At 49.5% G+C, this 24525-nt stretch overlaps 1 protein-coding gene across 6 annotated transcripts in view; it reads left to right on the forward strand.

Annotated features, from left to right (window-relative positions):
- RHBDL3 (rhomboid like 3) overlaps positions 1 to 24000 on the forward strand; it is a 48470-nt gene extending 24470 nt beyond the window's left edge. For 3 of the 6 annotated variants that reach the window (XM_057714999.1, XM_057715000.1, XM_057715004.1), the window contains 4 exons: positions 417 to 565; positions 2202 to 2314; positions 16870 to 16930; positions 20394 to 21559. In XM_057714999.1, coding sequence (XP_057570982.1) covers positions 417 to 565; positions 2202 to 2314; positions 16870 to 16930; positions 20394 to 20802 — 732 coding nt within the window. In that variant the 3' untranslated portion in view covers positions 20803 to 21559. Of the gene's footprint in view, positions 1 to 416; positions 566 to 2201; positions 2315 to 7596; positions 7698 to 16869; positions 16931 to 20393; positions 21560 to 23462 lie in introns of those variants that run through there. The other 3 variants (XM_057715002.1, XM_057715003.1, XM_057715005.1) reach the window with 2 other exon arrangements.
- The last annotated feature ends 525 nt before the right edge of the window (positions 24001 to 24525 follow it).

Genomic DNA, 24525 nt, shown 5'->3' on the forward strand with positions numbered 1-24525 from the left:
TTCCGCAACAAGAGAAGTCACCGCAATGAGAGACTCGTGCACCACAACGCAGAGTAGCCCCTGCTTTCTGCAACTAGAGAAAGCCCGCGCGCAACAAAGACAGGATGCAACCTAAAAATAAATTCAAAAAAAAAGAAAAAAAAAATCCTTCAAACCCTTCCTGCTTAGCACTGAGGAAATGTGGGCAGAGACCATGAGCCCATTTTGTGAACGTTTAACACAAAATAATCGAACAGAAGTGGGGTGAGAGAGGGTGGAGAGCTAGCCTGGGCGCTGGTCACAGGGGTGTCCCTCATGCTCTGAGAAGGAAAAATGACAGCTTCCATAGGGATTGCAAATGACAGTCGGCCCCAGAGGGGTCCCTGGGCAGTTTCCCACCTGGTAACAGGCTCTCTTGATTCTGTGCCCTCATCCAGGTTGCCTTTTTCCTGTATAATGGGGTGTCACTGGACCAATTTGTGCTGCAGGTTACCCACCCACGATACCTGAAGAACTCACTGGTTTACCATCCACGGCTCCGAGCACAGGCATGGCGTTACCTGACATACATCTTCATGCACGCGGGGTGAGTACCCATCTTCTTTCACTCTATCAGGAGTCCTGCTGGGAAAGTAACTGGTCCAGAGAGCCTGGATGGAAACATTATATATTTTTTAGTTTATTTTTATCTACCTGGATACAGGATTTGAGGTGGCTTCTGAAACTTATCTGATACCAAACTATGAATAAATTAGTAAGAGTGTATGGGAAAGGGAAACTAGAGAGAGGAAAATGCTAAAAAGCCAGCAAAGAGATCAGCACCCACCCACATACACAGCATGTGATTCTATATACTTGCTGTAAGAGGGGTACAGATTTATTCTGAGCTTCCTAGTGGCCAAAGCAAAGAGGGAAATGTGGTCAGCCACCAGGTTCATTGTCCATAAACCATGTGTGTGAGTGCCTCATAAGTGAAATAAAGGACAGATTTATTGCAAGGAGGTCTCCCTGTATGGTGACATGAGTCTTCTTGAGCAACTCTGGCAATACTATAGTTTCTGTTTACAGAGCTGTGTGACCTCTTTGGGGGGCCTGGAGTGCAATCAGTTCTCACTGGTGCCTCTTCCCCCTTGGTAAGGACCTCCTGGCTGGCCAGGTGACCATTTAGGTCCAAGTCCCTTGAAGAGCACAATCTTGGCTAGAGACTGTTTTTACATAGTAGAAGTGTGGAGTTGGGAAATCAGAGTCCCTGGACACCAGACCTCTGTGGTGTCTTCTACAGACTCTTCTAGAGAAGTAAAGGAAAAGCCTGGATGGGACTTCCCTGGTGGCGCAGTGGTTAAGAATTCATCTGCCAATGCAGGGGACGTGGGTTCGAGCCCTGGTCTGGGAAGATCCCACATGCCACAACTACTGAGCCTGTGCTCTACAGCCTACGAGCCACAACTACTGAGCCCACGTGCCTAGAGCCCGTGCTCTGCAACAAGGGAAGCCACCACAATGAGAAGCCCACGCACCACGACAAAGAGTAGCCCTCGCTCACCACAACTAGAGAAAGCCCACGCACAGCAACGAAGACTCAAAACAGCCAAAAAAATAAATAAAATTTAAAAAAAAAAATCAATAGGTCTTATAAACACAATAGTGAGCCAGAGTGACTGAGTGGCCTGGATAATGGACCAGGTCCTGCACATCAGAGACCGGGCTGTGGTCCCAGCCTGACCACTAATCAGCTGTGTGACTTTTAGTCAGTCCATGCCCCTCTCTGAGCCTCAGCTTCTCTTGTGTCAGCTGACGGAGTTGCTGGATCCTGACCGTGGTTAGTCCCTCACTGGCACGTGCAGACCCTGCCAGTCACCATCCAGGCCCTATGCCTGTGTTCCTGTCCCAGCTGGTAGGGAGGGTGGAAGGAGTACTCTTTCCAAGATGGTCTCTCTGCATTGTAATTCTTTCCCCCCAACCCCCCAGACAGTGAGCTCCTCAAAGGCAGCTATAGGGTCTTTTTTTTTTTTTTTATTTAATTTTGGCTGTACCATGTGGCTTGTGGAATCACAGTTCCCTGACCAGGGATTGAACCCAGGCTACAGCTGTGAAAGCACTGAAACCTAACCACTAGGCCACGAGGGAACTCCCAGCTATAGAGTCTTGTTCACTAATAGATCCCCAGCCTCTTGGCATGCTGAATGAATGAATGGATGAATGAATGAGGTGTCTCTGTACAGGATAGAACATCTGGGACTCAACGTGGTGCTGCAGCTCCTGGTGGGGGTGCCCCTGGAGATGGTGCACGGAGCAACCCGCATTGGGCTTGTCTACGTGGCCGGCGTCGTGGCAGGTAGGCAGGTGGGCCCTGCGTCCACTGGGGTGAACCTCCCCAGGGCAGGTGGGAGACCCCCATGAGGTCAGGGAAGCCCCAGGCTTCCAGAGGACCCTCATCACCCAGGATCCTGACGACTAGGGTTGTCCTCCAAGCATATCTCCCCACCTCCCCAGGGAGACTGGAAAGGGGGCTGTCACCCAGAGAGGGAGGCATGTGATGGCAAAGGGCGGGCGGGCACGGAACTTGGAATAGGCAGACTGGCTGGAGTTTCAGTCTTTACACTGCTGTGTCATAGCTCTGCGAACTTGGGGAAATTCCTTGCCTTCTCATGGCCCCGTTAAGCTTTAAGAGGGAACTAATGAAATCTGCCTGCCGGGTATGAGGAGGGTGGAGTGATGTGGAGAATGAAATATACCAAGCAAGGGCGGTGAGATCCCTGTGGGGACATGCAGGGGGTGGGTGGAGCCAGGTACCTCCCCTGGCCAGGCTGGCACCTGTACCCTAAGGGGGATCCTGCCTCTGCTCAGGCTGGTCCTTGATTGACGCACTGCTGGCTGGAGAGAGTCTGGCCTAAGAGGTAGTGAGCACTGGTGCCAGCTGGAGGAGAGTGGGGCCCTGGCTGACTCAGCCCACACGGCAGGTGATGAGAGCGGTCATCGTGGCCTTGAGGATAGTGGCCAGCTCCCTATTCCTGTCCCCAGAGGCAGGGGAGGGGAACTGGGATGGGGTGGGCGAGCAGAGCAGATTTCTGCAGGAAAAGTCTGCAGCAACTGGGTTCCTGAACAGAGGAATCTCCCTTGTGACATTTCCAGCTTTATTGCTGGCTTTTTTCTTTACGAGGTTTGCCGCCTCAGCTCTTCACCTTGACAGCTGTGCCCAGGGGAGCTTTGTGTGTATGTTTAAGTAAGATCTTAATCCTTTCTGAGTGGCATTAACGTCGCCATCAGGAGAGCAGGGTAGCGTCGGCCTTGTAAACAGTGGGCAGGCAGAGACCCTGGGAGTAAGTGGAATGGCTTCAGGAATCAAAGAGAGAAGGGTCCCACCCACCCATCCCATGAGAGGCTGGTCTGCTAGTTTGTGAACCCTCAGACTGGGAGGTTGGCCTAGTGCCGGCCCCTTCACTCCTGTGCTGAGGTTAAAAACTTGGACAGCACCCACGCCAGCTCCTCCCAGATGCCAGCACCTTCTGCATCCTTGAACAAAGGTCTGATGGGCGTCTCTGTGTGCCAGACTTGCCCAACCACCCACACACCCCTGAGTGTCGACATCTGGGGATTTAGAGCCACATTTTCCATACCTACGCACTCAGAGACCCAGATGGTTAATGGCAAGGAACAGGAAAGATGCTCGTAACACTTGCAGTTAGTAGTCAATTAGATGGGAGTGCGTGGAAGACAGACATAGATTCAAGATGACTCAGGCCTCGCCCGAACCAGAATGACACCCAGCAGGGAGACTGTACAGGTATCACTTCTCAGTGATACCAGTGCAGAAGGGGCTGGTGTAAAAGCAGATGGGGGCTTGCCAACTAAACCTGAGGGGGTGGGGCTGTATTGCAAAGCAAATGACGTGCACTGTGTTATCTGTCATTGATTCAGAGCAGAGGGCATTCTGGTCACTGCATATCATATCATTGATCTCCAGGATTGAGTTGATTGACCTGCCTGCACCCCTTCCTCCCTCTCCGCTCCGTGTGCATCCCTCCTCGCAGAGGGAGGCCTGTTCAGACAGCCAGACCCTGACCACATAGCCGCTAGTTATCAAGTGCCTGCCCTGTGCAGGCTGTATTTAATCCCCACAGCAACCCCATGAGGCAGGTACTGGTCCTCTCCACCTGTTACAGATACAGAAGCTGAGGCTTAGTGAAGCCAAGTGACTCGCCTAAGAAGATACAGTCATAAGAAGTGGCGCTGGGCTCAAATCCAGGCTGTCTGACCCCAAAGGCTGTGCTCGAACACTGCCATAGCGTTACAAGAACGAAAAGGCAGGCCTTCTCCTTTATGCAGATCATTTGTCAGAAACCAAGGGAAGTCTTAATAGACATCAAGCCCTGCTCTCTAATTCCTGCCCAAGGAAAATATTCCAAATCCAAGGCCGTGGTGTTTTGTAACGATGGTGACTAACCTCTGCTGAGCATGTCCAGTCTTGTGATAAAGGGTTCACGTATGTCATCTGCTCACCTCATCACAATGTTCCTGTGAGGTGGGTGCTGACACCCCCATTTTATAGGCAGTGCGAAGAGGTAAAATCACTGTATTTGCTCGGCCAAGAAGTGCTAGAACTGGAGTAGAACCCATCCCTCTGCCCGATGCTTCGGACCAGCGCTTGAAGCCAACACGCATCTCACTCCTGGCTCATGATTACAGGGCTGAGTTTAAATACTTCAAAACCCAGCCTCTTCGCTGCTTCACGCAGCTTTTGTTGTAGATTATATAGATCAGAAGCCACGGGTGCACCCCCGGAGCCTAGCACGGGGTTTGGCACACGGTAAGCGACGAATATTTGTAAACTAAATGAAAGAGTACATACATAAATAAAGTTATACTGCTTAAAGGTAGATGTTCCGCCAGTTTTTATTTGGATTTTTTTTTTTTTTTAATGGCCAAGGAAGATGCTGGAGAACACCTGCTTTAAATTTTCCAGGCTAAGATTATCGCAGCTGTGCATTCTGGCAAAGTCACTGGTTCATCCCCTTGCTGGCGTGGACCTAGATTTGTGGGAGGAAAATTCATAGCCCTGACTAGCACTGGTCCTTTGGTTTGCTGCAGTGCAGAGGTGTGGCGTGTCACTCCGGCTCACCTTTCTCTCCCTGTCCTCTGCCCCCGTGACCTCCATGGGTTCACACTGGTCTTTTATTGAACTGTCATCCATTAGGTTTGTCAGGAATCCTGCCTGGCCCTGGCTTTCTGCCCTGGGATGGCCATACTCTATTGATATGCATATATGCCCACGTTTAGACTTGACCCCTCCCAGTCTCTCTAGTCCAGGGCTGATTTGCAGTCACTTAAGGAAAGTCTTTATGCCACAAATGGAGGGCAGGTGGGTCCAGAGCATTACCTTCTAGATTCTAGAATCAGGATTCGAACCTCAGACCCTGGATCTTAGGCCCAGACTTGGATTATTGTATTACTGATCTGGGAGGAACCCTGGAGATCCTCTCCTCCCCAGGTCCCAGCCCCATTCAGCCAGAGCAGCTCTCTGCACTCTGCGCCTGTGGGGTACGGCTGTGGGTCAGGTTTCTTTGAAAAGAGTGTCTCACTGCGCAAAAGTTGGAAAGCCTTAGACTAACCTCCTCATTTCACAGATGTGAAAACTGAAGCTCAAAGAATTCAGGGGCTGTGCCCAAGGTCACACACGTAGCCAGTCACGCCCCCATTCCATAATCCTGCCACAGTCCAGAATGACCTCTGGTCCTGGGGTCAGGACTCCCATCCATCATTAGGGTGAGGGAAAGGTCAGTGCACGGAGGCTGGACCCTGGGGGCTTCCCTGCTGCCTCCCTGTCCTGGTGGATCCCACTGTGGAGGCCAAGGGAACAGAATCTGGGCCAGTTTGTAGGGACTCACGTGGAGGAAAGAGGCCAGCCTGGAGAAGCTGGGGCTTCCTCTGTCCAGACGGTAATTAAGGAGGAGAGGCTTGGGCAGCCCGCCCTGCACAGCCCTGCAATGCAGCCTTCCCAGCCAGCCCTGCCGCCCACCAGGGGAGCGTGGGAATCCTTTGTCATGCAGATCCCGCTGCCTGCCTGTTGGCCACCCTGGGATTTTTTTCCCTTTTTCCTGTTATATAGGGCTGAGCCCGTGGCTAGGCAGTTTAAAAAAAAAAAAGTTATCTGACGATAGATCAATACCTAATTAAAGCCGGAGGGAAGGCATGAAAGGGGAGAGGAAAGATTTATAGTTGCCCTGGGAGGGGAGAAGGACTTGGGTGTTCTTAGTTCATGACAGTTTGTATTTTCCTAAGAGATGACATCCCGCTAAGACTCTGTTGTGGGGATCTCTTCCTCCTAGGATCTCGGTGAGCCGAGGAAACTTGAGAGTGGTCTGGGGTGGGGGTGGGGGTGGAGGTGGGGAGCGGCAAGCCGGGGAGAAGGCAGATGATATTGGCGCCTCTCCAGGCCCTGGTCAGGTACGCTGGTGCCCGGTCGGGCCCCGCCTCCTCCTAAGTAGTGGACCCTCCATCCCTATAAGGCCTGCAGAACCTGGCCTTCTGCCTGTCCCTCCTCTCTCCACCCAGGCAGCGGCTAATTGGCTGCTAAGCCTGCGGGCATTTTCCAGTGGTGATTTCTGCACACTCACCCGGGCCAGCCACCTCTCATCCTCTGAGCCCTGGGTTCTAACTCCCAGTTATTTTTAGTTCCCTGTGTCCTTCCCTAGGAGCCAAAGCATTGATCCTACTTAAATGAGACCAGAACAATACATTTCCCATCTTTCTCTCTGCCCAGCTTCCCTCCCAGGATGAAAGTTTGTCATCCCCCAGACCAAGAGACGATACCATTCCTTTCCCCCAGAGGGTATGACATCATCCTTCTCTCTTCCCCGGGACTTCTCAAGGACATTTTTCCTCCGAAGAAGCCCAGCTCTGGAGATCGTTTTGGCCCGTTGTCATTTCACTTGGTTGGAGGCGATGCTAGGCAGGTTTTTGGATGCTGTTGAGGAGAGAGAGTGAGGGTAGAGAGTGGAGGTTGACCGCTGACCCAGTTTGGTGAGTGGGTGCTCGAGAGGCCAAGAGCACACGGGCTTTGTGTCAGGTAGACCTGGACTCATGTCCTGGCTCCAGCCCTTCCTACCAGGTGTTTCTGGGCTCAGCCTCCTCATCTCTGCAGCAAGGCTACTAGTGCCTGCCTCGGAGGGTGGGCTTGAGGGTCAAAGGGAAGGATTCTGCAAAACGCTTGGCCGGTGTCTGACATGCAGTGCCCAACACACAGTGCCCCATAAGGGGTGGCTCTTTCTGCAAGAACTACTGCTACTATTTTTGTCGTTGCTCAGAACCCCGAGATAGTACCAGGTGAGGCTGGCTTGCCAGGCAGATGATCTGGGTGGCTGAGTTCTACTTTGGGTAAGTCACTTCCCGCCTTGAGACGTTGCTTCCCGTCTGTAGAACGAGAAGTTTGAACCCAGTGGTTCTTTCAGCCATAAACGAATCTTCTAGGAAGCTCCAAAGTGACATGGGATCAAGGGAGGAAGAGAGGAAGCCTTTTGCTCTGAGGTCTCAGCCCCGAGGCTGCAGCATCCGAGGCTTGGGACGAGGGTAGGGAGCTGGCTGCAGCATCCTTGAGCTCTCCGTCTCTCTCTGTACCAGGGTCCTTGGCGGTGTCTGTGGCTGACATGACCGCGCCGGTGGTGGGCTCCTCTGGAGGGGTGTATGCGCTCGTCTCTGCCCACCTGGCCAACATCGTGATGGTGAGCACCCCTGTCCCAACAGCCCTTTCTTGGCCTCCCCTCTGCCATCACTGGGCCTGGGCATTAATCTGCTGGAGCTGGGTTTTAGATCCTCCTCCACTCTGCAGCCCGGGCTCAGCGAGCACCAGGTGGCCTTAGCCAGTAGCCGAGTTCAAGGACACTCTTCACCGCCTGCCAGGCCACTTCCAGTGGGCTCCTTCCATATGTGATTCATATTTTTTCCAGCCATGGCTTTACCTGTGGCTTTGCCCATCTTTTTATTCCAACTCTTTGCTACTCAGTGACTTAAAAAAGTTGAAATCCTTGACCACTAGCACGCATTGTAATTGTAATTTGTTGTTTGTCATTGGTTGTTAGAAGTAAAGGGAACGTAGAGATGATCTCATCAGGATTCCCAAATAGGGAAGAAGGCGCTGAGAGGTTAAGTGATTTGTCCAAAGTCACAATCAAGTTCAAGTTCAAGTTCGTGGCAAAATGAGGACTTGAACCCACATCTCCTGGCAACTATTCAAATGTCGCCTTCCCACACCAGCCCCTCACAGTGGCCGGACGCTGTCATTCAGTTTCTCCTGCTTTTCCTCGCCTTTTCCTGAAAGGCAGTCTAGCGTAACTAGCTAAGAGCAGTGGCTGTTATTCAGCCTAGGTCTGAATTCCAGCTACCCACTTCCTAACGGGTGACCTTGGGCAAATGACTTCCCTGCTTTGTGCCTCAGTTTCTACATCTGTGAAATGGGATGAGATGGGATTAATGAGATAAAGTGAAAATAACCACTCAGTATAAATGTTAACTTAATTCCCGACTCCTCACAGAAGAGGCCAGGGGAACTCAGAATAGAGACAGGATCTTCAAGGCAGGAAACTGAAGGCCATCTGATAGCCTCGGAGGAGACCACGGAAGACAGCTTCCTTGTTTTGGAAGCAATCTGAAGTTTAGCAGCTGAAAGACAAGTCACTGGCAGTGCTTGGCTAACCCGCCTGGTACCTGCTCAGCTAACCACTGCTGGCCCAGGAGCCTCCAGGCAGAACCCAGGTCTTACTCATCTTTCCCCCCGTGCCAGGAACAGGGCTGGGCACATGGGAGAGGGTGCCCACTAAATCTGGGGGAGGGAAGGATGGGAAAGAGGGAAGGAGGAACCGTGTGCAGAAAAGGCGTAGCTTCTCTGTGTGGTCCTCTTGCTTCCACCTCCTTCCCCGTCCTCCATCACTGTCTTCACCCACGTGGCAGGTGTGTGAATGCTCAGTGACAACGGTTTATGGAGTTCCTAAATTTCCCCATTTCTTCTTTCTTTTTCTTTTTTTTGGCTGAGCCAGGCAGCATGTGGGATCTTAGTTTCCCAATCAGGGATCAAACCCGCACCCCTGCAATGGGAGCGCAGAGTCTTAATCACTGGACTGCCAAGGAAGTCCAACCCCCATTTTTTCTTCTTTTTTTTTTTTATAAATTTGTTTATTTATTTATTGGCTGCATTGGGTCTTCGTTGCTGTGTACGGGCTTTCTCTAGTGGTGGAGAGCGGGGGCTATTCTTCGTTGCGGTGTGTGGGCTTCTCATTGTGGTGGCTTCTCTTGCTGCAGAGCATGGGCCTTAGGTGCACTGGCTTCAGTAGTTGTGGTGCATGGGCTCAGTAGTTGTGGCTCGTGGGCTCTAGAGCACATGCTCAGTAGTTGTGGCACAGGGGCTCAGTTACTCTGCAACATGTGGGATCCTCCCGGTCCAGGGATTGAACCTGTGTCCCCTGCATTGGCAGGCAGATTCCCAACCACTGCACCACTAGGGAAGCCCCCCATTTCTTCTTTATTATTGCCAGTCTCACCTGGCCTGCTCCTCAACACCATCCCCTTTCTTTGCACCAAAGTCCCCTTTGTACACTGAGACAGAAAGAGGGCTGCAGCAGGGGCGGGAAAGCACGTGTGAGGGGGGGTGTGTGTGAGTGTGTTTACACACGGGGTGCGTGGCTAGGTCTGCTGAATACCTGGGAGTCCAGGGCCGCCTCACATGGCCCTTTAAATGGGTCATTCTGTATCAGTGCCACAGCTTTCCCCAGACACAGCTTTTCCTCTGAATTCTTCCTCCTCCACTCCCCCCCTCCCCCTGCCCCAATTCCTTCCTGCAGGGGGAGGAAAGGCAACCCTCCCCCTCTCCTTCCCCCCAAGATGCGTCTGTGTATGAAGGGGATGAACCAGCTAAGAAAGAAGAGGCATGTACCCCCCAAAAAAATAATTAAAAAAAAAAAAGAAAGAAGAGGCAAACAGGACTTCATAATGATGCTCTTTTCCACCCCTTCCCACTGCCTGAGAAGCAGCCCTGATGCCCCAGAAGTTCCCGTGGGGAGGGCAGACCACCCCGAGGACCCAGGACCGAGAGGTGGGCATGGGATTGAGGAAGGGAGGTGTGAGAGCAGTTTTCTTCCAGTTTATGCTTCTTTCTGCAAGTAGCCTGTGGCCGTGCGGATGAGCTCTCCTCCCCAAGAAAGAGCACAGTGCTTTACCAGAAGGACGTGGCTTTCCCTGGCCAACAGGGAGCTTTGGGGTCCCCTGGAGCGTGACATACGGTAGCCCTCCTTTAGAAAGTTGTGTGGTGTTTATTGGACAGTGAAAAACACTCATTTTCTCCTTAGAAGGTCAGTTTCCTTTCATCAAGAGGCTGCCTTTACCCAGACTAGCTCAGTGCCCAGTAATTCAGAGATACATTCGGGCAAACATATGAAACTGCCACTTCTGTGGGTCAGAAACATGTAAGCATTGGCGGTTTCATGTGGTTCAACCTAATAATAGACTATTGATTTTTTTTTTTCCAGAATGTTAGCAAACGTACGGGGAGAGTTTGTTTTCTTATAAAATTTTTATTGTATATTGGAGTATAGTTGATTTACAATGTTGTGTTAGTTTTCAGGAGTACAACAGGGACTTCCAGTGGTTAAGAGTCTGTGCTTCCACTGCAGAGAGCACAGGTTCAGTACCTGGCTAGGGAGTCAGGGAGCTAAGATCCCACATGCCACTCAGCCAAAAAAAAAAAAAAAAAAAAAGTACTGCAAAGTGATTTAGTTATACATATACATACATCTATTCTTTTTCAGATTCTTTTCCCATATAGGTAGAGTCCCTGTGCTACACAGTAGGTCCTTGTTGATTATCTCTTTTATATATAGTAGTGTGTATATGTTTAGACTGTTGGTTTTTTATTCCAAAATGAAGATTTGGTCTGTGTATCCCAGTAAAGCACCTCATTGGAACAAAAAGGAGAGAGAGCGTGCACTTGACAGCCGGGAAATCTGGATCTGAGGACTAGCATCACCATTTTAACAGCTGTGAGTTCCTTAACTTCTCAGGGACTCTGTTCTCTCATCTGTAATCCCTTCTTCACAAAGTAGTTGTGAGAAAGACCTAAAAAAAAATGGATGTGAAAGTGTTTCTCATGTGGTAAATCACCATACAGCTGGGAGATCCTGTACGTATATGTGTGTGTCTATATATATTTCTACACATATAATTCTTTATCTTTATAAATTCCACCTGATATCTGTACAGAGAATAATCTGGAAATGTGTCCTTTATGCCTCAGATACATAACAGAAAAATGATGAACACGTCTGTTCTCAGGACTCTATTTAAGTGGGAGATTCTGCCTTAAATGAAAGCGTGTCTTATTTTTCATAAAAAAAAAAAATTTGAGTTTCAAAAAGCTTGTTTATATCAAGGGATTAAATCAAGAAAATATTTCGACAGACAGCCCGAATGGCATTAAAGACCTGCAATCAAGACTTCTTTTTTTTTAAATTCTAGCACTATAAAGATACACGTAATTGAATAATTTATTAATTGCCTTTTGCCAGGGCCCATAGGGTAGAGTTTCATTTTTAAATATACAAGATATTTTCTTTTACTGTGCCCCATACGATAGATTTTTTTAAATTAATTAATTAATTTATCTATTTATTTATTTATTGGCTGTGTTGGGTCTTTGTTGATGCACACAGGCTTTCTCTAGTTGTGACGAGCGGGACTCCGTTGCGGTGTGTGGGCTCCTCATTGCAGTGGCTTCTCTTGTTGCAGAGCACAGGCTCTAGTAGTTGCTCAGACTTCAGTAGTTGTGGTACGTGGGCTCAATAGTTGTGGCTCACGGGCTTGGTTGCTCCACAGCATGTGGGATCTTCCCGGACCAGGGATCAAACCCATGTCCCCTGCATTGGCAGGCAGATCCTTAACCACTGCTCCACCAGGGAAGTCCCAGATGTTTTTCTAAAACATTTGAGATCTTAACTTTTGCAAATGGAACCATACTGTCAAAGCATAAGGAAAGATTGTTGTCTAAAAGTCATGGGAGATTTCTCTGTTATAAGATTCATTTTATTAAGTAAAAATCCTTCTGTAGGATTTTTAGTTAATGAAATGTAATTTTATCTGTGTCACGCTTTCTTGTTTCCTGTGTTGGGTTTTCTTGAAGTGATTTGACAAGAAATTGTTTCCACTGAGGGTATGTAAAGCTGTCTTGGAACAGACTCTCCCGCCTGGGTTTCAGCCTGTGAGCTCTTAACTGGTTGGGTGAGCAAGATGGCAAGGGGACTGGTTACTGCCTTGTTTGGTGAGTTACCGTCTCACCCTGCGAGGCTCTGGGAGAGAATGAAATTAAAGGACCTGAAAAAGTTTATATTCCCCAGGGGCCTGCAAGCTTTTCCACATTTATAGCAGCAGCATTGCTGGCTCTGTGTGAGACTTTTTTTTTTCTTCTCTCCTGTTGTTTCACTGTGCTTATTTTATTGGAGGGAATAATGGGGAGGAGGAGGGGGGCACAAGTTGAGGCAGCTGGTGGAAAGGAGTGACTTTCTAGTTTAACCCCTCAGGTGCTGGGAGGCTGCTTATTTACTGACCTTTGCTTAGCTCTGGGAGCAGCAGGGACAGACAGAACGTGACCCTGCCTGGGAAGTGTGGGCAGGCAGAGCCCTGGGCTGGGAACCTTGTCAAGCTCGACATTAACTCACTGTGACCTTGCACTAGCCTTCCTGGACCCTCAAGTGCATATCCGGGGGTGACTGGGTCAGCTCCACAAACTCCAGTGCCTACCAGGGCCAGGCAGGTGTAGTAGATAAAGCTGGCCTGGGGAGCTGTGTGGCAAAACTGGAGCTCTCCTGCTTCCTCCAAGGTCATTGAGATTCTGAAGGCTGTTTTTTTTTTTCTTTTTAAAAATTTTTTCTATTTTTTATGCAATTTTTAAAGGTTACTAGAGATTGTCATAGTAAAGTCAGAAAGTAAAGTCTGAAAGAGAAAAACGGGTATCTTATATTAACGCGTATATGAGGAATCTGAAAAAATTGGTATAGATGAGCTTATTTACAAAGCAGAAACAGAAACAGACGTAGAGAGCAAACGTTTGGACAGCAAGGGGGAAAGGGGGTTGATGGGATGAATTGGGAGATGGGGGTTGACATGTATACGCTATTGATACTACATGTAAAATAGATAACTAATGAGAACCTACTGTACAGCACAGGAAACTTTACTCAGTGCTCTGTGGTGACCTAAATGAGAAGGAAATCCAAAAATATGGGGATATATGTATACGTATAGCTGATTCATTTTGCTGTGCAGTAGAAACTAACACAAGATTGTAAAGCAACTATAGTCATTTAAAAAATTGAAGTAAAACTGAAGTAAAAATTGAAGTAAAATTGTCTACAGTTTTTAAAGGTTACTTTCCATGTATAGTTATTACAAAATATTGGCTATCTTGCCTGTCTTGAGTCTCTCTCACCCCCAATAGTTTGTACCTCTCACTCCCCTACCCCGTATTGCCCCCCCAACCACTGGTAACCATGGCTTGTTCTCTATATCTGTGAGTCTGCTTCTTTTATGTCATATTCACAAGTTTGTCGTATTTTTTAGATTCCACGTATAAGTGATTTCATACAGTATTTGTCTTTCTCTGTCTGATTTATTTCACTTTTTCTGAAGTTTTAAAGCCGCTCTGCAGGGCAAATGCACCATCTTTGCCCCAGGTCTGGATACTATCAGACACTCAGATGACTCTTAACATGTGCCAGACAGTGTTCTTCTTCACACATATTAATTCCTTTTACCTTTGCAACAAGCCGTGAGGTGGGTGATGAGGTAGGTACTGTTGTTATCTCAGATTTACAAATGAGGACACTAGAAAAAAGGAATTCTTTTTTTTTTAATAAATTTATTTGTTTGCTGTTTATTTATTCATTTTTGGCTGCATTGGGTCTTAGTTGCTGTGTGTGGGCTTTCTCCAGTTGTGAAGAGCGGGGGCTACTCTTTATTGTGGTGTGTGGGCTTCTCATTGTGGTGGCTTCTCTTGTTGCGGAGCACAGGCTCTAGGTGTGTGGGCTTCTGTAGTTGCAGCACGTGGGCTAAGTAGTTGTGTCTCATGGGCTCTAGAGTGCAGGCTTAGTAGTTGTGGCGATGGGCTTAGTTGCTCCATGGCATGTGGGATCTTCCTGGACCAGGGCTCAAACCCGTGTCCCCTGCATTGGCAGGCGGATTCTTCACCTCTCTACCACCAGGGAAGCTCCAAAAAAGGAATTCTGAGCCACCCCACCAGTGGCTCAAAAATATAGACAGTGCTTTTTAAGGCAGATCCTAGATAGAGCCCAGAGGGGCCTGGACCTCAGCTGAAGGAGAGAGAGCCCAATACATTCTAGACTTACTTTGCCCGATCTTATCACTCAGGACACAGTGAAAGAGACTTCTGCTAAAACATTCAGAGGGTTTTTATGAGGAAAAGGGGTGTTAGAAGTGCTCCGTATCCATAGGACTCACCATCTATCCACAGAACTCTTTCAGTTTTGCAAAACAAAAGCTGTGTACCCATTTAGCAGCTTCCATTCTTCCCTCGCCTGGCTCCTGGCAACCCCTATTCTGCTTTCTGTTTCTATGAATTTGACTACTCCGTACCTCGCGTAAGTGGAATCAAACCCTATTTGTCCTTTTGTGAGGGGCTTAGTTCACGTAGCGTAATGTCTTCAAGGTTCATTCAAGTTGTAGCATGTCTTCTTTTTTTTTTTTTTTGTTTAAGAACTTTTATTGAGATAAAATTGACATACAATAAACTGCATATATTTAAAGCATACAATTTGATCTTTTTCTTATTAGTAATGTATATATGGCAATCCTAATCTCCCAATTATGCTATATTTTTTAAGCTTAGCATGTGTCTTCTTAATTTCCGTACTTTTGGAGGCTGAGTAATGTTCCACTGTATGGACACACCACTTTCTGTTTCTCCATTCATCCATCCGTCGACGCTTGGCTTGCTTCTGCTGTTTTGGCTGTTGTGAATAGCACTGCTGTGAATACGGGTGTCACTTTTAAGGGAGAGTGACGACCCAGGGGTGGACATCACGGGGAGGCAAAGCCTGGCCAGACAATAGCAGGAAGAGCTTTTCAGTGACTGGGGCCCCTTCACGGGGCTGCTTCAGGAGGTGGTGAGCTCCCTGTCACAGGGGCTGGAGGGTGTCCCTCTGGGAGGAGATGGCCCATCAGGTGACTCCCGAGGGGCCACCCGCCTTTGGCCAGCTGCGCGAGCTCAGACTAGGTTGCCAGGTCCGGAGGAGGTCACCAGCTCCTGTTTTGTCCCCCGTCTCCCGGCGAGGGTCCCCTGTGGGCAGACGCCAGCAGGTGGCAACGTTGTCCTGCCATCCGCTCCTTAGCACAGAACATGTCAGCAAGCGGAGATGAGACTTTCCCACCTAAAGAGGGGCCGTGCGTCACTCACCTCACCCTTTGTGAGGAAGGACATTCAGGTCATTGAGGAATAACGGGGAAGAGGGAGGCGAAGGGCAAGAAGCTGAATGTGGCAGGATTTCTCTGCATCCTTCTCCGTCCACCGAAGCTTCCGTTGTCGTTATTGTATGTGCGAGTGTTCAGGGCCTCTGTCAAGTTTCACGCATGGGTCCCCCAATGTCAAAGGAGTTTGAGACGTGCCCCCGAGCTGGGCCTGGGCCAGGCAGCAGAGGCGGGGGAGGTGGGTGGGAGGGAACAGAAGCCCCGACTGTCCCCACTCGCTTCCTTCCCTAGGACTGATGTGTTCAGGGAGATTCCAGGCTCGTTTCTGCTTCTGGGTAAATGGAATTGAGCTTTGAAAGCGCTGCAGGAGTGCCCCCTCAAAGGAGCCCTGTGGCGAAGTCTTTTGTAAAGTGAACAGCCCTTTTGTAAGGTGAATAATTGTACTCTGATTATCTGCTTTGGACGTTCAGAGTGTTCAGAGATTCTCAGGGGAAAGAGGGATTTGTTTGAAGACCATCTGGCCCACCCTGTTTCCAGTGCCCGATTCTCTCAAGCATCTCCTGTGACTGAGGCGAAGCCCCCGTTTGAGCCCCTCCGTGATGGGAAACTCACCATCCCATGGATCAGTCCATCTTTGGACAGCTCAGCTTATTAGAAATGAAAGCTTATCCTGAGCTTAAAAAAAAAAATCTCTCTCTGAAGTTTTCATCCATTGAGTCTTCCGCTTACAGGTTACACTGAACATGCTGTCTCCTTGCTTTGACTCACTTGATACTTGCCAACAATGAACTTGACCCCTGCGTCTTCTCTTCATTCGTTCTTGGGATGGAGGATTTTGAGTTCTTTTATCATCCTGATGGTTCTGCTTTGACTTGGTTTGCTTTGCTGTCCTGCGTCCCTTTGCAGCAGTGGAACCCAGCAGTTGAGGCAACAGTCAGATATCCTTCTTTGTCAAGGAAACAGGGACTCTCATCTCCCAGGATCTAGATTCTCTTTCTCTGTTCATGCAGCTCAAGAGCTTTTATGACAGCAGTAAACTTACCATTGCCTAAAATCTCAAAGCCGTGCTGGTGTGATCTGGGACTAAGCCATGAACGCCTCATTGAGGATTTAATGGAGGTGAATTTTTTTTTAAACCCTTTTATTTTTATTTTACTCCAACTGAACCTTAGCATTTCTTCCACTTGTGAATTTTATTTTTTTTATTTTTTTATTTTTTTCTTGGCCACACTGCACGGCTCATGGGATATTATTTCCCCAACCAGGGATCAAACCCCGGTCCTCGGCAGTGAAAACACAGAGTCCTAACCACTGGACCACCAGGGGATTCCCAGAGATAATTTTTTTACATGTCAGGTTTTCCTAGGTTGGATACCTCTGCAGGGGAGTGGTCTGATCTGGAACTAATGGAACTCTCTCCTTTTTCCCCAGAACTGGTCAGGCATGAAGTGTCAATTCAAGCTTCTGCGGATGGCTGTGGCCTTGATCTGTAGTAAGTTCTGACGGGACAGGCTGGGGGAGGGGAGCCCTGTACCAGGCCTGGGGGATGTAGAGACGGCATAGTCCCTGCCCTTCAGGGACTTGTGGTCAAAAAGAAAAGGGAGACGTGTCCACGATGTGCAACAAAGTGGGGATGTTCTCAGAGGGTCTGGCCTACGGTGCTGCCCCCTAAGCTTCCTTCAACTTTTCACTGACGTGTAATCTGCAAACAGAAAAGTGTACGTGGGATTAGTGTCCAGCTCAATGGTCAGATCAAGAAAAATAACCTTTTTTGGCTTTTTTTTCCTTCTCATTTAAAAAAAAAATTCTGGTTTCAGTATTTTTATTTGAAAAAAATGTTTTTCCTTCCAGCTTTATTGAAATGTAATTGACATCTAGCCCGGTATAAGTTTCAGGTGTACAGCATGGTGACTTGACTCATATACATCACGAGATGATTAGCACAGTCAGTTTAGCGAACATCCATCATCTCATATAGATGCAGAATTAAAGAAATGGGAAAAAATTTTTTTCCTGGTGAGAAAAATAACTTCTTAACCTTTTGGGTCATGGAGGCGGTCCTTTGAGATCTCCTGGTGGACATTCAGGATTCCTTTCCAGAAAAAGTCACATGTGCGTGCACACGCGCGCACACACATACACACACACACACTCTAAAACTCACAGTTTAGCAGGTTCACAAACTGTAGCTAATCCACGAACCTCCGTGAACAGGTGCCATGGGGGCCTTAGTCCAGAGAAGTCAGTCTACCTGCAGAGTCTACCTGCATTTTGAGTGTGAAAGACAGGCAGGTGTGCGCCAGGTAGACAGGGTGTAAGAGGGCACTTCGGGTGAAGCAGGAACAAAGACACAGGTGGGTGAAGGATCATGGCTGCAAGTCAGGTAACAAAACTGCCCCATGAGGTTCAGGACTGTGTGTGATGGTGGAAGAGGTCATTGGAGTCAGATCATGGTGGGATTGAAACGCACAGAGGAAAATTAGGCTTCATCCTGAACACGCTGGGAGGCCATTGGAGGCCTTTAAACAAGGGAGATTCTGACAGTTTAGAGTTTGCAGGGACTCTTGAGGCTGCGGTGTGAAGAGGATGTTTGAGTGTGGGGGTTAAGACCAGAGGCCAAGAGGCTCGTTCTGAGATGAGAAGAGATAAGTCTGAACAGAAGGGAGAAGAGGGACACACAGACTCTCAGTCAGTCCCCAGAACATGGCTGTGAAGGGCGGATTATTGTCTGGCTTCATTTATAGGCTCAGAGCGTGAATTCCCTTGCCCAGGGTCACCCCCCTAGAGGTGGTAGAGCCAGGATTCAGAGCCAGCCTGTGCCGTCTTTAATGTCCCACACTTTAGCCAGGCTGGGCAGGAGCTCCCTGACTGTCTGTGCTTGGGTCCGCCGCCTGCTCCGAGGGGAAGAGGAAGACTGAGCCAGAACAAATATGGGGTGGAGGAGGGGCCTGGGTGGGCTCCACTTAAATCCACTTTTACGTCCCCTGTACCCTTGGCTCTCAGGGCCCTCTGGTCTCCGTTTCCTGGATGGAGTTGGAGGCTCTCTAATCCCAGAGAGGAAATTCCAGCCCTAAAACTCACAGAATCTTTTTTTTTTTTGCTATTAATTTTTTTCTTCTACGTGTCCCCAATTTGTGCTTTTTTGTCACTTGTTAATTCCTTTTTATTATTTATTCAATAAGACAGTAAAAATTATGTTTATGTTAGCAGGTGATTGTAAACACAGTTATCTCTAGAAAAGAGTGTGTGCTTCTTAATCTTTTTTTTAGATTTGCATATAATTTTTGTTTAAAAAATGGATCAAACTATGCATATAATTTTAGTAAAACTTATTATCCAATAACAGTTTCAGAACACCAATAAGGAACATCATCCTAAGTCAGTAAGTCCACTTTTGATACACTAAGTAACTCTGACTATTTAAGAAATGGCATTACTAGGTCAAAGGGTTTGCATATTTTCAAGTTTTGGTGTACATTGGTAAATTTCCAAAAAGGTACACCAGTTTACATTCTTGTCAAAGAAGCAGAGGTAGAAAAAAAGCATGATTAGATAAAACATAGACTTGATTTACTGCTACAACAGATTAATACAATATTCTGAGCAAGCCACCTAAACTATCACAGGATCTTTAAACCGAGGCCCTGGGGACTCCGTAGTCCGTAGTGGGCAGTGGGCTGGGAGCAAGGACGGAACATAGCTTCCTGTTTGCTCAGACTGAGTTTGTGTGTTTGCAAGGAAGGGAACAGAATCATAAGTCTTGCTGTTTCAAAGAATCCAACTCCAAGCATCATAAAAACAAAAATGCAGTTTTGGAGCTGGAACCAGTGCCATTCAGACGTTCCTTGTGGACCCCAGGGCCTGCGAAGCAAAGGCAGGAAGGTGTCCCTCGCTGCTCCTTTTCCGCCATCTATCGGCCGTCCTTGGAGTTGCAGGGCCCAGGCCAGGAGGCTAGACAATTCCCCAGGGAATAAACATCCCTGGTGGTGCTGGCATCTCTGGGGTGATTAGGGTGGAGAGAGGTGCCCTGGTTAATTAAATGGTAACTGAATAAGTACAAAATTCCCCTCAAAGGCTTTCAGTTTGTCAGATGGGGATAAGAATACCCACCCTTTGTGTCCTTTGGGTGGTAGGTAATGAAATGGAATAATTTCCCAGCACTTATCCTTTCAAGAGAATACATCCCCATTGGATTGGCCAACCCAGTGAGATGGGGGCGTTTTAGAATCTGTTAAGATTAAATCCCAGCACTTTGTTGGGATTTATTTCCATTCCTTCTCTGCCCTTCTCTTCCTTCATCCCTTCCTTCCAACCATGAAAGCACTGGTTCCAAGGGTTCTCTAAGGGTTTTGAACTAGTACATGAAGACACTTTATAAACTGTAAAGGGCTCTCACATATTGAGGTTGTTATTAATGTCCCGGCAGTGCAGCCTGGTACCTAGAGGCTGAGACTTTGTACAGATGGGGAAACTGAACCTCCAAGACTCATGACCGCAGGGGTGCAAAGGCCTTTAGGGGCTTCTGCACAGAGCTGTCTCCTCTGACTGGAATGTTCCTCTTAAGGTCTTCTCTTGATATTCAAATGTCTCTCCTTTAGGAAGATCTGGCCTGATTCCCCAAACTAATGAATCCCCCTCCTTAAACCCGGCCTTGATTTTAAATCACCTGTTTTTTCTCCATAGAATTTCTTTTACTGATATTATCTTATGTATGTAATTATATACTGGTTGATCGCCAGGCCCTGTAAGCTCTAGGAGAACAGAGGTTTGTCTGCTGTCTTCACGATTATATTTCCAGTGCACAGAGCGAAGAGTGCTCAGCCCGACGGGTAATGAATGAATTAATGGGTGGATGGCTGAGCGGGTGGCTGGGTGAGCGGATGGAGTGCAAGGCCTCTGGCTCAGCCCCCACCCGTGGCCCTCCTGTGACTTCTCCATGCTTCCTTCCCTTGCAGTGAGCATGGAGTTTGGGCGGGCCGTGTGGCTGCGGTTCCACCCCTCAGCCTACCCGCCGTGCCCTCACCCGAGCTTCGTGGCGCACTTGGGTGGCGTGGCCGTGGGCATCACCCTAGGCGTGGTGGTCCTGAGGAACTACGAGCAGAGGCTGCAGGACCAGTCGCTGTGGTGGATTTTTGTGGCCATGTACACCGTCTTCGTGCTGTTTGCCGTCTTCTGGAACATCTTTGCCTACCCCCTGCTGGACTTGAAGCTGCCGCCGCCCCCCTGAGGGCCTGGAGGACTTTGGTTGTGGAGGGAGAAGCGGTGTCGGCAAGGAGTAGCCGTATCCTTTCTCTCATCACCAGCTCAGTGAGGCCAGGAGGACAAGAGATGCTGGGCTGCTGTAATATTTGTGTTCAGATCTAAACAGACATCGGAGGCATGTTTCGGAAAGGCACCTGTTGGAAGAGTTGGATGTGGCTGCTGTAGTTTTTCTAGACTGTTCTGAAGACCCCAGGCCAAGCAAAGGTCTGGGGTGAGGTGAAAGAGGCCGTCCCTCGGGCTGGGTGTGTCCCGTGTGTTCAGGGGTCTCCTCTCTTGTCACAGACTGGCCTGGTGCCTTCTCTCTCATCGCCACCCTGAGAGAACCTAAGCGTGTAAGGATGGCCTGAGGCTGTAGTAGCCAGGCAGGCTCTTGTCCAGCCCAGAGGTGATTGTGGGCCAGGAAGTGTTCCCTCCATAGCCGTTGGGTCTGGAGTTCCGGAGTAGAAGGGGGCATGGGGGTGGAGGACATGTCAACTTTGGTCTGGGGGTCTCAGGTGCCCTCCCATGCCTGTCGGTGGGCGCTAGGGTGTGGCCTCTAGTGCCCGGGGTGGGCAGAGGAGGGAGATTCTGTAATTCCAGGTCCCACCCTTGCCCTGGGGGTACCAAGTGAGAGGAACCCAAGCAGGAGGGAATAAACTTCATCCCAAGTTCCCTCGAGGGAAGGGTATCAACTGTGGGCTTCTCCTGGGTGCTGACATCTCACACCAGTGCCCCAGCATCCTTGCCCTTATGTTCAGGGTCATTTCCTCCCCTTCCACTGCCTTCACCCCCCAATGTGCCTGTCCTTTGCTCATAGAGCCAGTGTTCCTGTGTGTGTGTGTCGGGGGGGGGGGGGGCAGATGCACGTGGGATGGGAAGGCAATGTGAGGCCAGTTGGAGGCTGCAGAGGAAGCCTGCAAGGGGCAAAGGGGGGTGGGGGGGAGTCTGCGTGAGAGGAAGGAGGGTGCTGAGAGGTGGCAGGGTGGGATTCCTGCAGATCTTTGCTTTTAGCAGAGTTCACCCCCTTCTTTCCCATCCCTGTCCCTCCCAGGCACCTCCCTGAGAATCACTGACCAGTGGGAGACGTTCTGTGGTGGAGGGAGTCCTCAGGCCCTTCCAGGGACCCTCAGAATGCTGAGGTTTTCCTCACCTTTGCCAAGTGCTGCTGTCATCCCCATCTAGAATAGCCTCCCTATCTGAAAAGATTCTGTTGTGTCTCCATCAGGAGGGAAGGAGCTTTGGGGGTACAGGAGAGGCTGGAGCAGGAATGTTGAGGCTCCGTGTCCTTTTGAGTTGGGAGCACAGGAGGCTGCAGTGAAAAGAATTCCAATTCAGATGGAAAACTGCTCTTGGAGAACGGTTGGGTGCTTGGGTGAGTGTGAGAGGCGAGAGCAGCCCGTAGACTCGGAGGCTCAGAGCTGGGAGGGAATGTAGAGATGATCAAATCCATCCCCCCGCCCATTACACAAGTGGCAAAACAAGGCTGAGGCAGGAGCTGCTGCCTACCCTGAGCGGAGGGTGTGGGGACCATGGCCTTTGACACACTATGCTATTCCCCATATGTTGCTCTGGGAACTCCCAGCCACTGACAGCCCAGGAAGCTGCGTTTGTGTAGAAATGGGGCAGCCACATGCCTCTCAGAGCCCCTAAATGTACCAAGGTCCAGAGTCAGCCAGGCCAGGCATTTGGGGGTCTTGGGCCCCTGTCACCACCCGTCAATGGTCAGGGTCTTCCTACCCAGGGACACCCCCACTAGCCCCCAGGCTATGCCAAGCCCTTCCCTGGCTTTGCCCAACGACAGATTGTTCCGGTCCCCACATATGGCTCCCGGGGTCATGCTGCACTTGCACCAACACTGTGCTAAGGACTGCCAGCCCCAGGGTGGGGATTGGGCCCGGGTCTTTGGCTGAGCTGCGCCAGTCTGTGCCCTGCCGGCCATCCTCTGCCCTCCTGAGAGACAGGTGCAGCTGGAAGAGTTAGTTTCTTAGGAGAGGAGACTCTGAGCTGAAATGGGGGCTGCGAAGACTTGTGTGAGGGTGGAGAAGGGGGCCTTGGCCCTGGGCTGTCGCCGCTGCTAACCCTGAGTGGTAGAGGCTGCTGGTGCCCTGCTGGGGAGGCAGGGCTCCCCCTCCAGATCCTGGCACCTGAGAGCTCTGGGATGTGGGTGGAGGGAGCAGAGAGTCACCTCTGCCTTTGTCTGATGCAGCCTGGAGAGGGGTCTTGCTCTCCCAGGGGTGAGAAGACTGTGAGCCAGAAGAATCTAGAAGGCCCTCAGAGAAGCACCCGGTCCCCTCAGGGCTTCAGATGGAAGCTTGTTACCGAGAATGACTGCCGGAGGTAGAGGTCTGGTCTCCCCTCCTATTAAGTCTGCCCCGTGGGGTCTGGGATGTGTTAGCATCCTCTACGCCTCAGGCGCCAGCCCCAGCTGTTCCCTGTCCAAAAGCAATCCTGGAGTTCTTCTTTGTGCTTAATGCCCACCTCCACCACCTCTCCCAACCATCGCTTCCAAGCAGGACCTCGCAGTGGTGACAGTAGTCACGTCACACAACCCAGGTCTTCAGCCCAGGGCTGGGAGACAGCTGTCTGGTAAGAAAGGTTCTACTTTTGGGGTCTGGCTTTTCCCCTGACAGGTCTCTCTGTTCCTGTGCCCCCAGCACCTGCCAGCAGCACGTCCCCCTCCTCCCACCCGCCTCATCCAGCATGGCCACCTGGCCGGGGTGCTGGGAATCAGAGGGTGGAGTGAATCCTCAGGCTGTGGAGGCCAGTCGGCTTTTCACTTACAGGCTCCAGAGATGGAAAGCTGAGGATCCCCCAAACAGCAGCCCTGGACTCACTCCCTCCTTAAACGGAAGAGGAATCACAGAAACTGGGGAAAAGAAAACAAACCTTCACAGGAGAAATTTCATTTCAGTGACACCATCCATCATTCGTTTTTTTAATTAGGAAAAGCTCACTAATGAGATGCTTTTGACAGCTAATAGGATTCTCAATTTCCACGAAAAACATTCTTGCGCAGAGGATTGGGGGAGTTGTGGCTCACCAAGCCCAGATCTTCTTCCCCCAGTGTCCAATTTCATTTGCAAATAATGCCGATCCCCGGGTGCAGTGGAAACCCTTCCCTGGCATCATTCATGTTCCTCCCAGTGCTGGCTGGAAAGCTCCAATACTCCTCTGCCTTAAAAAAACTGCCCAACACTGACCTTCCCCGCCTCCAGGACTTGAGTAGGTGGAAACAAAACAAAACACAAGCTGCAATGTTTGTTTCTAAATATTTTTGTATCGTGTACATTCTGTATATTTTTGTTGTAACATATTATTTGAGCACAGATTCCATTAAAGAGTTTTTTTTTTCTTTAAGCCATTGGTTATTCAGGGAGTGACTGGAAGGGCTGGCATTGGAGCCTGTTTCATCCCAGTTTGGCTTAGGGTGGGGGATGGGGGAGGGTGGACAGCAGTGGGAGTGGGTCTGTGATGTATGTGCTACAGATGCGGCATCCGTGCTTGGCGCTGGTGTTTCCAGCTTGGTGGTTCTTAACCTTTCTTGAATTACTGAGTTCTTTTGAGTGGTTGATGAAAGCACGATTTCTCTGCCCATAAAAATGCACAATTAGACACTTTTGTGTACAATTTAGGGGGAGAGGGCTGTGAATGAGGACACTCATCCGTGGTTTCAGGTCAAGAACCTTGGTGCCAGCTGTCCTGGTGGGTGCCCTGCCTTCCCCTTCCACTCTTACCCCGATGAGAGCTTACTATTTTGGCTGTTATTATTGGAGGAATCGTCTTCAAAATATCTTAGGTACTTCCTTCTTTACCCCAATAGCCTAGTTTTTAGGTCTTTCTAGGGGC

Source organism: Hippopotamus amphibius, chromosome 17 (assembly GCF_030028045.1).
Source record: "Hippopotamus amphibius kiboko isolate mHipAmp2 chromosome 17, mHipAmp2.hap2, whole genome shotgun sequence".
Taxonomy (NCBI): domain Eukaryota; kingdom Metazoa; phylum Chordata; class Mammalia; order Artiodactyla; family Hippopotamidae; genus Hippopotamus; species Hippopotamus amphibius.